The sequence below is a fragment of the Athene noctua genome, chromosome 1 (genome assembly GCF_965140245.1).
Source record: "Athene noctua chromosome 1, bAthNoc1.hap1.1, whole genome shotgun sequence".
Classification (NCBI taxonomy): domain Eukaryota; kingdom Metazoa; phylum Chordata; class Aves; order Strigiformes; family Strigidae; genus Athene; species Athene noctua.
Genome location: NC_134037.1, coordinates 92,797,997 through 92,812,897, shown reverse-complemented (window position 1 = coordinate 92,812,897; position 14,901 = coordinate 92,797,997). Strand labels below are relative to the sequence as shown.

Below are 14,901 nucleotides of genomic sequence, written 5' to 3'. Positions count from 1 at the left end.
TTAGGCCTTTTGTCAGTTCCTATAAGGAAACTTGGCAGGCTGCTAGCATGCTAGAATTTGCAAGTCCAACAGCATACTACATTATGGTATGCCATCTACAACAACCTTAGAACTAGCAACCTGAAAATTTAAAACAAAATAAGCATCAGAATGCAGAAATGAAGAATTTGAGAAAAAAACCCAAAACATTCCTCCTCCGCCACCTTTGTTTCAAACACAGAACAGTGATCAGCAATTTCCTGTGATCACAATCTGACCTATAAAAAAATGTTAACAGAAAACAAACTTGTTTGGAGAATACATAACAGTTTAAGCAGCATCTACTGTCCGCCCTTCTCTGCGGGTATTAAGATGAACCAAACTAATTAAAGAATTAGACTTGCATTTCAAGAAGTAGAAAATTAAAAGCTTGTCTACATTTCTCTGCTACAGATAGGTTTAGTTTCAAAGACATATCACAAAGTCAGTAATTCTCTTGACAAGAAGCTCACAATGCAGAGCATGCAAAAAACCCAAATAGTTTACTGTATTTTAAAAACTAACACTTTTATCTGCAGCTATAGAGTGGCAAACACATGCATCACAGCACTAATTCCATACTGCTAAGATCCACGACAAATCAAATATCTAAAGGAACATCCATAACTTCAGCCTAAGAATGCAACTAGGTCTGAAGATTAAGAAATAAAGAAACATTTTTGGAGAAACAGAAATCCCATCAGGTCAGCAAAACACACACATTACATGCACTGATATCAGTTTTTGCACTTCCAATTTAAACCAGAATATCCAGACAGTATCTCAGTACTCATTTCAAAATACTGCAACCATGGGAAGCTAAATGGATGAAGTTTCAGGATATCAAATGCCCTATCTATCCTGTCAACTTCGTAACATTAGATTTGAACAACAAGCTATTTAAAGGCAAGAGAACCCAAAAACTCAAGAGAAGGGAACGGTACAACTACAGAATTCTTTAAAATTTCTGTTAGAATTAAAAATAAAATTTTAATTTTCCCTTTTCTGTTGTGAAGTGTGGATGTAAAACATCAAGTTTAGGAGATATTATCACTCATGGTAACACGGTGTGCGAAATCCTCCTTCCAGAAGTCAGGTCAGCAGACAGCAAAACTATCCTTTCCATTAGAGACAAAAATGTTTCTTGCCAAAAAGTTGCTCAGCTACTTCTCACACACTTTTCACATGTACCTAGGATTAAAAAACCCATACATATCAGTTGTCCTCATCTGTTGCAAGGCAGGTGCCTTTCTTATTGCTGTTGTTACACATAATTGTATAATCAACTGAAAAATCCAGTTTGCAAGTATAACACCTCACTGTATGCTACCCAAATAACACAAGTTTGCCAAGGCAAGCATATCAGAAGACCTACATTTTGTGGAAGTTCTACTGTACAAATGGAAAAAAAAAAAAAAAAAAAAAAAGCAAGCCTTAAAGTTTAACTTGCTGTCTTAACTTGCCATATTTGCAGGAACCTATTTTGAACGAATACTACACGAAAATCACAACTATGGATTAGTTGCAAGGGGTAACATTGTCACACAAAAGAGGATAAAATTCAAATCACTGCAAGTCTGGTTTAAAAACGAGAAAGTTGTCTCTAAATTGTTTTACATTGGTGGCTCCCAAAGGAAAAACACATGGTGGTTATGAACGTTTGGGAACACAGTAACAAGATAGCTAAGGCATGGCCAAACCAGGCCGTGACTACTCATCATTACTGAATTTATCAGTTATAGATTATCTCTTGTTTCTACTCTTCTCCTCACCGACATCTTCAGTGGAAACTTCAGCAGCACAGTTTTATCCTCCAGGTCCAGCCACCTAGCCCCTTATTTGCTCTAAACATCACCTCAGCAAAGCACTCTCTGAAGATACTTCATGGGTCCCTCCTTTCCCAAAACAAAAGCACTCCCAGACTCAAGGAAACAATTGGATGAAAACAAGTCCAAGTTGCTGTTTTAAACGAATGATGTTGATGGGCTTAAACCAGCTATATATTAGCAGTATTTTTTCTTTTAGATTTCACTATAGACACACACCTCCATCTGACACGTCACCTGGAAGATCAGTTCAAAATGAAAGAATAAAGCAAAAACGCATTCAGAGCTGAAACAGGAAAGAAAACTGAAAACATTCTTCAAACAGAAGAAGGCTAAAGGAGGCAGAAATACCCATCTTAAAAACCACAAAGCACCTTCAAACTCCCTTATTTGCCAAAACTGGTACCAAGAACAATACATGTGATCTAGAGTTTATCTTCTCCTTTAGCAACAAACAGGACAGAATTGCTTCAGTATTAGCTTTATTATCTGATAGCTGGTTTTAATAATCCTTATTAGAATAGGAAGATGTGTTATCTGGGACAAAGCATTGCAGACTGCCACATGAATATTAACTAGATGAGTCTGATCAAGCAACTACTAACAGAAGCTAACATTAACACTTAAAAGGTTTCAGAACATAAACAAAAACCCACTGAGGTCAAGGCAGTTCTTATCTCACCAGCTTTGCAGGCATAGGGTCCTCTTTCACTCTACAGACTTAAACTGAGACTGAATCAGCAGGAAGATTCTGGTGAGCTCTTAGTGCCCACGCTCTCTACGTTGTTTCAGATCTCCATGTATCTAACATTACTGCCAGCTCGTATGCTGCGCAGAACACAACTGCTCAGGGCTTTAGACCATTATCCCAAGAGCAAATTACAAAAACACACGGTATTCTACAATCCTTCCTGTAAACTCAAGTAAATCGTGAAAATTTAAGTTCCCGCTATTCTCCTGCAAAACCTCACAGAGGACAGTGTCTTCCTTAAAATCTTTCTCAAAGTGAAAAACTATGATTAAAAATTTTCAGGAAAGTTGTCTTTCACAAAATGTAGACAGACAGATGACACAGCATCCACCCAGACCCAGAGACAGGCAAGGAATAATACTTGACAGCTCAGTAACAGGAAGTTCCTGTTCTTCAAGAACAATTCCCATCGCACCATTTCACAACAAAGAACCTTTGCCAGATGTAGTTTTACCACCAGTTCCTCTTTTTGTCACTACAGTGGCTAGAGCATCAGAGTTCATCCATTATGTATCCCGCAGTTTCTGCAACAGGAGAAAACACCTCCAGTTATGGCACTTTTTACACTCCCAAGACTGACAGGAAATGGTTTAGCTTTCCCCACTCAAACCCAATATTATAAGGAGTTTCCAAAATACTAAGCTGGAAGAATCAGCAAGTTCTCAAAAGCAGATGGGTGGGCTACAAGGCAAGTGAGAAACTGGCTAGCCTGTCACACACAGTGTTAGTAGTTAATGATTTAACACCTACCTGGCAGCAAGTTATGAGTGGCATTGAGCAAAGCTTGGTATGATATACCATCTTCATCAGTGTCTTGGATGATAGGACAGACTGCACCTTTAGCAAGAGTGGATGACACCAAATGGGAGGCAACTGATACATTAAATGGAGGGCTGCCTTTTAAAAGGATCTCAAAAAGCCAGAGAAAAGGCTTGATAAAAACCTCCTGAAGTTCAAAGACAATGCAAGGTCTTACAGTTGGTATGAATAACCCCATACACATCAACAGAAGCTGGGGACCAACTGTCTAGGTGGCAACCCAACAAAACCAACTTGGGGATCCTGATGGACAGGCTGAACAAGAAGCAGCAACGCATCCTTCAAGTGACAAACTATTACCACACTGGGGATCTCACAGGCAGTAGATCGGGGAAACGATTAGTCTCCTCTATTCAGCAATTTTGAGCCCACATCCAGAATATCATGTCCAGCTTCCGTCCTTCATCTGAGGTATCAGCACAAATGTGAAATTCCCACGAACAGGTACTAAGACAATGTTATGGTTCAAACCCGGCCAGCAGCCAAACACCACGCAGCTGCTTGCTCACCTTCCCCTGCCAGGATGATGGGGAAAAGAATTGAAGGGGTAAAGGGAGACTTTTGAGTTGAGATAAAAAGAGTTTGATAATTGAAATAAAACAATAAGGGAAAGAACAAATGGGTAATACACAATGCGACTGCTCACCACCCGTCAACTGATACCCAGCCCGTTCCTGGCTAGCAATTCTGAAAACCAAGATCCCAAAATTGCAGTCCTGGAAGCAAGAAAGAACCCCCTCCTTCCCAGCCACCCCTCCTTTATATACTGAGCATGACATTGCATGATATGGGATATTTCATAGGCTAATTTGGGTCCGGTGCTCTGGCCATGCTTCCTCCCAGCTTCATGTATACCTGCACACAGGCAGGACATGGGGGGTTGGAAAGTCCTTGATCTCTTAGCAACAACTGAAAACATCAGTGTATTATCAGCATTCTTCTCATACCAAATCCCATAATGAATCTAAAACACAGCACTAGTCTAGCTACTGAGAAGAAAAATTAACTCCATCCCAGCCCAAACCGGGACAGAGAGCATACAACACGTGAAGAAAGACCAAGATAACTGGACTCATTTAGTCCGCAAAAAAAGGGTTTAGGAGGAAATCTAACAGCAGTCGTCCTTTACTGGAGCAGTAGTTCAACAGCCATGTTGAGCAACTACCCATCTTTCTCTTTTTAACATTACTTCTAAGGAAATACAACACTGAACACAGAGGCAACCATACTGGATCAGAGGATAATGCACACAACCCCATGTTTTGTCCAAGACAGTGGTCTGAGCCAAGTGGTTACTGAAGAATTTAAGAAAGTGTATGTATGTACGGCACCTTCCTATAACACTCTCAGCCCCTGCTAATTTGTGCTCAAGGGCCTTCTGAGCCAAAAGTGATTTCTTTTATATTAGGGACTTTGAGAAGTTGTTCTCCCATCAGTTTGTCCAACACTGTTGTAATTCTACAAAACCTAGCATCCACAATGTTCTGTAGCCAGGAGCTCCATATTTTACTATTTCTTACTTCTTTTGAAGCCCTCAGCTCTTGTACTAGAGGAGACAATCAACTCTCAATTTACATTTTTCACACATCCAGAATTTTGCAAACCTCTCTCTATCTCCCCATTCCCAATCTTCCCCAACATCTTTTTTTCAGATTGAATACTGTCTGACATACATAAGCCATCCCACACTGTAAGTTTCTAGTTCTGTTATACTCTTTTTCAGATGGAAATACTAAAATGGCGCATGTACAAGCACTGAACTGGACTGACATTCTCAGCTGGGTTCTTGACAACTTCTCTAGCAATTGCTTATATGATAACTACTGAGCATTTAGCTGGTATTTCATATTTCTAGCACAACTCCAAGACCTCATTCTGGCATTATGAGTCCAGTATACCAAGCTCCAACTCCACTAAATTCTTATGAGTACTTCAAATTAATTAAATGCATTCTCACATTCTCCTAATAACTGCCTCTATACAGGAAAGCTGAAGTAGAACAGACTGGATCCATTCATATTTAAGTTATATTTAAAAGTGAAACTATTCTTTAAGATGTCTTTCCAAATTCTTTAGAGAAGCTGGCAAAATTGAAGGACCTTGTAAGACACTGAAATGCTGGGGTTTCAACCCCAAGCCCCAAATTAAGGTTGACATATGGGTGATTCCCACAGCCCTTCCCAAAGGGGGGTGAGTTTGCCTTTAGGCTTCCCTCCAGGGTGCGGCCGGCCGGGCAGGGAGAGCCATTGGGTAAATGAGCCCCGGGTGTCTGCATTGAGTAACCAAGGGTCAGGTGTCCCACTGAGGGGTAAAAGCTGGGACCACTTGCAGGCAGGGGCAGTGTCTGTCTGTGAGGTGGATGCACTGTGCAGAGTTCCCTGTTGGGGAAGGACCTCCTGCCTCCCTGGAGCTGGGCTCCAGTCAGGTCTGGCTTTTGTAAACGTGGGCTGTGTAGAGATTCAGTATGTGGCTTCCTTGGTCTTATGTATTTGGCTTGTTGACTCGGTTGTCTCTCGTCCCTTCTATGGGAGACTGCATTTCACCATTTATTCCACCCATTGTTGCGGTCAGTGGGATTGATGTCGATTATGTATAATCTGACTGACTTGTTTGTACCCCCAGTGCTCACCCATGTACTGACCCTTTTGTATCAAATACAATTTGGTTATTGGTTCATCTTTATGCTGGCTGTGTCCTTTATGCTAGACCTGATAATTGGCAAAACAGACACCTATTTGCAGCATAGGAATACTTGAACATGGTGACTATGCAGGTTTAACTTTAGTTCTATCACTAAAAGGGGACATACAGAAAAGCTAACTTAAGCCTTGTAAGACTGCTCTTGCCAGGCCTCTTCTACAGGTAACAGGAAGCAGGTTCCTCCAAAAGTTCAGAGTAAGGACTTTTCTTCTCTCTGTAGTGAATGGAGATTATTTGTTGGAAATACTATTATTCATTGAAAAATGCTAATTTTGTTAATTCTGATTTACAAAAGCTACAGAAAACTGAATAGAAAAAAATCCACTGTTAAAAAAGTCTACTGAGCAGTGTTGCATGTCATTATTTACATAACAACATGAATCTAGCATCCCATAGAAGACAGGTCAACTAAGTTTATCACAGTATTTCCTCACAGTAACCACAGTGCCTTCTTGCTCTCCAGTAATACACTCCCTATCTGCCCAGCTTCCTACTTCCCTAACCCTTTCCCCATTGTCATCCAGCCACTCCATCCATTACAGTCCTCAGTCCCACACCCTCCCAGCTCTTCCTTTCTGTAAGGAGTTCTTCATGATAGAGTCTCTGTAGCCTGTTGCCCAGTAAACAGTTTATCAAACTCTTCTGCTACAGCTGCCAAATGCTCAGGTGAGATCCTGGTCACTTCACACTCAAGTCAGGTGATCAAACAGTTTTCCCTGCACGAATTGTACAGGGGACTTAAGAACTGCAGACAGACTGTATGCTATGCAAACCTTCATTAACCAGCACCTGAGACTGGATATGTGTTTTCACAAATTCCACTAATTTTCAAGACTACTTAACTGATAAGCAAATTCCCTCCTCTCTTAAGTTACACATTAAAAAAAATTATCAATAAAATACTCACTGAACAGCCCAAGCAAATACCTCAAGAAAATTTTAAACATAGTGTTTACATTTATGTGGCAGATAAGTTATGATTTCCATAATTTTACACTTTTAACCTAGACTGTGAAACAAAAGCCGTTCTCTCTCCCTCGCTTCTTCTGCATCATCCTTATCTGTGGAGCACTCTTTCCACTAACATACATGCAAATCTTCAAAAGTAATGTTTGCATGTACCAAACTTCCTGTATACTTTTTGACTAGCAGTGTGCACTAGGTCCTTACCAAATCTTGATACTGTTCCCAAAGGCAAGGCAGCAAAGGAATTGGACCAATACACAATCCCATATTTGCCTCCACAGAAACCAAAAGAAGCCGCAAATGTTTGTATCCACGTGTACTTCACAAATGGAAGAACTGAGGGCAATAGCTGTTCTTTCTTGAAGGGTCCTCTCAGGGAGAAGTACTCATCTGGTTATTGCAAGCAGTCACTGCAACTAAGAGAGCATTAACTATTTAAAGGACAGCTTTCTAACAGCAGAAAGCAATACTGTGGTATCGCTTAAGAACCATCAGGAAAGTGAACTGATCCACATGTAAATTTTTCATTTAAAAATAAAAAAAAATGATGAGTAGCCACTGATCCCAGTAGAATAGGCAACACGCAACAAGATATCTCATAACATGACCTAGGACAGATTGGTACACATAAGAATTGTCCAAGAGTCCACATGGTTTTAAGCTTTATCTCCATCTCTAAGACAGCCTAAGAAGCACTTTAGAAAAACATTACACTGTTCAGGAAGAATTAAAGAATCTTCATAACAGCAAGGATGGACAGCTTTGCTTCCTAACTTGAAAGTAAACTGGAAAGAAAATCTGAAACAATAATCAACACCATATCAAAAAAATTAGACATACTTGTTATTAAAAGCGAGAGAAACTAACAAGGTGAATCTTCAGTCTAGGACTTTTTTTTATACTGTCTTATAAAATCCTAAATGTTGTATTTCACTTAAGCTCAAGTTATGGATAGCAACCATAAAAATATTATAATAAACAGTTTAACTAAAGATTCAGAAAGGGGTTCTACCGAGTAAGCTAACATTACAGTGAGCTGCTAGAAAGGACCAATTACAGGACAGGAGAGTATACTAGATCCAAACCACTGATCACCATGATGTTCAAAATAGTAAAACATCAGGGCTTCTAGAAATCACTAGGCTGGGCAATCTAAAGCAAAAACCTTCTCCATGTTTCCATTACTTCAAGTCCAGGAGAGATTTACCTGCTTGCTTTCTTAACATTCTGGACTTGAACTATCAATTATCTCTGCCGGAACATAATTGTGCCAAGTTTCTTCTATGTTTTGTATAATACAGTATACAACATGACTGGGAGCTGAGCTGAAGGGTTTATCACATAAGCATACTAAAAACTGTCTTGTCCAAAGCTGGACTGGGGTTGAAAATCAGTATTTTCCCAAGGACTTTTCATATCAATAATACCTTAACTACCTGTGAGATGGAATAGGGCAGGAAGTCAAAGTTCAAATTCCCTGACACAGAGCACAATACTTCCTCTTTGGTTCAGTAAGAAGCATTTCAAGATACATCTTCCTGCAGAAGGCCTTTTTCTAAGCCCATTTGCAGAGGGCTAGGAAATTCCTGATTATATGACATTAAATCATTCTGCAACCTTTAACAATATGATGATACTGTTGCAGTGATAGCCATGAATCCATCAGTCCAGATATGAATGATCTGTCAATAAAATGAAAAATGTTGTGCCTGGCTACATAACATATGCCTGCATCGCTGTCTGTGTTACTTCTGGACCCCTACAATAAACATAGTAATGAAAACACCCCTTAAAAGCATTTGAAGAGATCTCTATTTTTACCCTGTTTTAACTTTTGCAGAAGATAATCCAGATGTGCTTGCACAGAGCCTGGAAATACCAATTAACAGTACATTGACAATCTCGCAAGATGCATACCAAGTAAGAAGGGATACCTGACATACTCTGACTAAGCTAGAAGACAAATGGAACACACAGAGGTCCGGAGTCTTTATTGGTATAAAACACTGAACTCAAATCTTACCATTTTCCTATTCTCTTTTTCCAGCTGCTTAAGACTTTCCATGAATGACCTTAAGATCACCTAAATCAATGGAATGATCTCTTTGAGAAGCATTATACCCAGATTAGCATTGTCATCCAAGTATACTCATAATGCAAGTTGGGCTATAGCAGATCACTAGATATTTGACAATACTCCCCAGGCAATGAGAAAATAAACAAGGAGAAAATTCTGTATTAATAGCAAAAGTCTTCATTATTAATATTTTTTTTGGTCTCATAGAACAAAGGAAAATAAGAGCCAAGAAGATGAAAGAACTCAATCCAATTCTGAGGAATGAAGACAACTTGAGCAGTATTACCACAATGAGTGTGAAACAGTTGATGTCTTCAAATAACTCAAGCCTAGAACTGCACGGCAGAGTATCCCAACAGCTTCTTCCTGGAGATTATAAGCAGTGTACACTCCTCTTAAGACTTGCAAGACGCAAAAGAGAATATTTTCTTCTTGTTTTGCCTCCTGCATCACATGGAAAGGAATCAAAAAGAAACAGAACTGGCTATCCCGTGATAGATTCCAAGTCTCCATAATTCAAAGCAATCTGGCTGAAGACAAACAGGACTTCCCAAAAGGGAATGCTGGCAGATAGACAATGGTGTTGAACTTGCTGCTACAGCTGAGCCTCCTGGACGGGGATCTTCTATATCCTTCTGTAGAAGGAACAGCAGTTGAGGGCCTCTGGTGACAATGTAGAGTCTCCATTTCCCCTATAGGAACTCCTACATATGTACAATGAACAGATCCTTCCCTGTATGGATTCAGAAGTTTATATTTTAGGGCCTCTATAGTAATTTAGAAGGTTTTAGCTATGAAACACTGTGCATTTTAGCGAACAAGGCCCTGAAGCTACTGCTATGTTTAATTAATCTAGAAAAACCTACAGAAACATTCAAGATGGTCATTGTCCATCTGACAGTACATTTGAGTTTCTTACTGCTTCCTGGCCAAGCTTCTCTGGCAATTACAGCACTCTCCCAGTTCAAGCAGTTTTCTTGTTTTATTTGTAAATACAAGGAACTGATAAATCAAACATCTCTAACACTAAGAGAGTCAGTCAATATTATTCTGAAAGTTTGTTTTGATTCTTCAAGGGGGGGTTGACTAGATTTTTTGGGCTGGGTTTGGGTTTTTTTTTTTGAGGCAGAGAAAAAGGCTCATCCTCAGTGCTGTATTTGGAGGTTAATCATTCATGCTCTTTCACTACCACCGTTCAACTTGAAACTGAAAGCACACAAATATTTAAATGCCTAAGAGGAAAAATAAAGTACTTGATAGACTTGCATGACAGATTCAAAACTAGTCCTGACTAACCACAACTGGGAAACACACAGAAATGCATAATATCCAGTAATCACAAGAATTGTCTTTGCACTCCTAGTCTGGCTCTCTGAAATGCACAGTGTGCGTGCAACAGCCTTGAGAGAATAAAAAGGACAATACTGTGACCTGGTAAGCCAAAGATTAATGTTAAAGGATCACCTCATTTTCCCCTTACCCACGGTACTCTTATTTACCACCATGCTCTGAGCAAATGATCACCTGGCCCTCTTGAATGAGTGCCCATATAGGAAACAGATTAAAGATGACCACACACTTTCCACAGACAGATCTGATGAAGATTCAGTGTGGTATAATAATAACCATTATCCTTACTGGATTGCTACTGTTTGGGCTCAGGAGAACAATCCCCGGATCATCACGTACATCAGACCAATGGTGTTCACATGAGAAACTGAACCATGCAGACCAGAGACCACATTCTAATGTCTGGACCTTATCTATAACTGAACTGTCTTCTGGCTGTGAATATTTTTTCTTGCTCTTTTACACACCAAAGAAAGCAATCTGCATTTACATTCTAGTGAAGGCAGCCTCTACCAGACTCAGTACTCCACAGGTTCAATCTTTTCACTGAGAATGAGCTCAAAACTTAATGTATTGCTGCAGTGAACTGCAAACGCAAATAAAAGCAACACCGAGGCCTGGTGGCATTTCCTTCTTTCCCCCACTCCCTTGATGGCGGATCCTTTCACTTGCTCTGATTTCTAGAGTGGCCTGCTATGTTTTGTTTTTCCTTGGGTAATGAGCTACAGCATTTCTGTCCAATATAAATATTTTGGCAGGGCAAAAGACCCCAATCACCAAGGACAACCAGTATCCCAAGAGAAACAGTTTCAGTTCCTAGGGACTCTATTTTTAGTTATAGCACCAGGAGTCCCTGAATCAACAATGTCCTTTGACCTGTCATTCATGGCAGGGGAGGGAGCAGGGACAGAGTTGGTCTACAGGTCTGGGTGTCCAACTACTACTATGCTACATGAAAAGACCTCACACTGTACAGAGCTGACAAACATCAGAGAAGAGTTGAATTTGGTTTTCCTCCTCTTCCCAAAGAAGGGCTGAAGAGGGAAAGAACAAGAGTGAACACGGTTGCTAAGAGTCCCAACAGATACCAACTGCCGAGATGAACCAGATTTCTGACAGGCATGTTGATCTGAATCTATAAGGACATTCATTTAAAGTTTCTTCAAACTGAACCAGGGTTATCATTTTTTTCCAGTAATACAATCATCAGTTATATTGCATAGATAAAATCTGGGTAGATTGCAAGTAATTCTGTTGTTTCATGTGAGGAGGAGTAGACTCCATCTTTTACAGTCATGCTGTCACAGAGAAGACTGACACTAGAGGAAGTATACATGACTGAATGTACGTAACAGAAGCAAAGCAGTAAATTAGTTTTAAATAGTTACTATTTAGGGGAGAATTTCCATTAGCATTTTGAATACTAAATCAAATCCCTTGCAAGAATTCTGTCAAAGTGTAAAACAACAGCTTAGGCTTTGGTTTACAGTTCACTTAATTTTCTGTTCACGAGAGTTAAGCATCTCCTACGTAGACAACCAGTTACAGATTAAGTCCTCGATTTATACCCTCTTCATCCCCAACTTAAAAGCAATTCTCAAATTCTGGCAATAGGTTGAACAAAAGCAAGAAATTAAGTTATTAATTTAAAAAATCACCTTCGGAGAGAGAAAAGAGAATTATAAAAGCAGAGTGATCGGTATTCTGAACAAAGCAGGAAACACCACACAAGAGGCTCATTTTCAACACAAGCAACCAACAACAAAAGCAGCTGACAGCTTCTTAATAATTCCACAAAACTTTTTTTTTTATTGCCCCAAACACTTAACTTTTGCATCTTACAATGCACCACCTTTAACTTATGAAAGTAAATCACAGGTTTCTGGCTCGTTCTCTTCAGTTTGACATTGTAATACAGTTTCTGGTTTTCAAGGTGAAAGTATACACAGTACTTAGACTATGGCATCTCCCTAAGATTCTTGACGTTACAATGTGGGAAACATCAACCTGTCACTACCACCACGCAGCAAAGCTAGATCTTACTAGGAACACCCAACTATACAACTGTAAGGAGCACCTGAATGTGGAAACACACAACTAGTAAGAATCATCTCTTTCTATTCCAAGGGCTGGTCTCACAACATATTAAAGAAGCCCCCTGCCAATATTTGGACAAGTACCACAGCTTAAGAACCATTAATGAACCAGGAATAAAAGCTGTTATTGGCTTATAGATTTTTCTATTGAGCTAGCTTGTAAATAGTAGAAAAACATCAATGGGCAACGAAGAAACTTGCTTCGTAGTTACGGAGATGCTACAGTCTCAGCCTCTACAAAGTCAGGACATAATCATGCCTCCTTAACATAATCGCAGGGATACTGTTACTAGCATGAGATAAAGTCAAGATACTCAGCAGACTGAAGAACTACACAAACATATATAAAAACATACCATCAAATAACTTTATGAAGGATTCTGATCTTAAATAATTCTGAACTGTAAGACAAATGACACCTTTAAGAAAGATGTCTTAACAAACCCAGATTAAGGCTCAACAAATAAATTACTCCAGTATCACATAGCAATAAGAACTAGAACTACATGTATCCTCCATAACATGCTGCTTCGATTCTCTGGAAGGTTCAACGTTATGCTACCCACAAGTACACCTGAAAAACCAAAACAAAAAACCACAGCCCTACACATCACAGCACTGCACCCCCGTTTAGTCTTTTAGCAACCAGGCCAATATATTTCACAGAAGAAAAACGCCTCGGTGCTGCCTACATGAGTACCTCTGCCCCGAAGAGTAGAACCGTTCAGGCTTGAAAAACAAGAAGGGGTGAAAAGGAACCAGGGGAACCCCCCGGCACCGAGGGCCTGAATGAAGCCCGGCCGCCCCCCCGATAGCCTCCCCAGAAGGAAGCCCCCGGCCCGCCCCGCCACCTGTTTCCAGGCGAGCCTCCGGCCCGCCTCCCCCGCGCCGCGATCGTGCCCGGCAGCCGCCCCGAGGCTGCCCCGGCCCGCTCCCCCCGCCTCCGGGCCGCGGCCGAGGGGCCCGGCGGGCCGCGGGGGCCCTGCGCTCACCGTTGAGCGCCGACGCCTGCAGCGTGGCCCCCGAGGTGCCGTCGATGACTTTGATGGCGCCGCGAGCGGTCACGGCCAGGATGGCGTTGAGCGCCGGGTGGTAGCACAGGCTGCAGAGACCGTCGGCGTCGCAGCGCAGGCAGCCGTCCCGCAGCAGCAGCCACTCGCAGGAGCCCGGCCCGGCCGACACCGGCCCGGGCCCGGGCCCAGCCGGCGCCGCCGCCGCCGAAGAGCAGGAGGCCGCCGCAGCCATCTTGCCGGCCGCCGCCGCCGCCGCCGCCCTCAGGACAAGAGGCCCGGGGGGAGCCGCTCACTGACAGTCCCTGGAGCCGCCGCCGCCAGTCACCATCCGGGTCCGGGGAGAGGGGGAAAGGGAGAGCGCCAGCGTGCGCAGGAAGTGACACCACCGCGCCGGATGCGGAACCGACCGCGGCCTGACGCGGAGCGCGGGGAGGGGGCGTGGAGGCGGAGCCAGCAGCCGCCCGTCACGGAGAGAGGCGGGGCAGAGAGGGGGCGGGGCGGGACGGGGCGGGGGCCGCACCAAGGGTACCCGCCCCCCCGCGGCCGGGGGCGTCGCGCGCATGCGCGGGGGTGGTTGCGCGGGGCGTGTTGCGCGCGCCTCTGTGCGGGCGGGCTGCGAGCCCTGGGGCAGCGCCGGCCCCGGCCCTGCGGGAGAGCGGCGGGGGGCGGCTTCTGCCCCGGGGGGCGGCTCCTCTCTCGTGGGGAGCGGGCGTAGCTTCCCCCTTCTGGCTGCCTTTCCTGCAGGGCCTGAGCGCCGTCAGCTGGCCGACGTCCTTCCCCAGCCCTCGTCCCTGCGGTGTAGTTACCGCTGAGGACAAAAACCGAGCCGTGAGCGTGCGAGGGTGTTCGCCACCTTCCGCCCCGGGGAAAGCTGAGTCGGGGTTTGATTTTCCATGCCCTGGCTCTGAGATTGGTTTACTTTTTGTGCTGGAAGAATGATGTGAGAGAGCCCCGATTTAAGTTGCCTCCAGCGTTGGTACCAAGTCGAAGTGCCACTCTGCTACAGCCTCCCCTGGGAATAAACTCGGTCCTTGAGAAGGGCGGCCCTGGCCGCCGGCGGTGGGGTGGGGGGCTTCTGCCTCGTCGTGTGGGCGGGGTTGTTACGGGGACGGGGCCGTGGGTATCCGTGTCTAAATACATACAATGGTTCCAGGCTGATTTTTTTTTTTTTTCCAAAAAAAACCCCCTACGGATGGAGTCATTGTACGCATAAAAGCATTTTCTGAAGCAAGGTTTACCATGCTTCCAAAATGATACAGGCAAAATCACACCACCCGTATTTTGT

The 14,901-nt window shown here is 42.9% G+C and overlaps 1 protein-coding gene across 2 annotated transcripts in view; it reads right to left on the bottom strand.

The window, feature by feature from the left end:
- BIRC6 (baculoviral IAP repeat containing 6) overlaps positions 1-13,897 on the bottom strand; it is a 187,403-nt gene extending 173,506 nt beyond the window's left edge. For both annotated transcript variants that reach the window (XM_074896935.1, XM_074896936.1), the window contains exon 1: positions 13,596-13,897. In XM_074896935.1, the coding sequence (XP_074753036.1) occupies positions 13,596-13,848 (253 nt within the window). In that variant the 5' untranslated portion in view covers positions 13,849-13,897. The remainder of the gene's footprint in view (positions 1-13,595) is intronic.
- Positions 13,898-14,901: the final 1,004 nt, after the last annotated feature.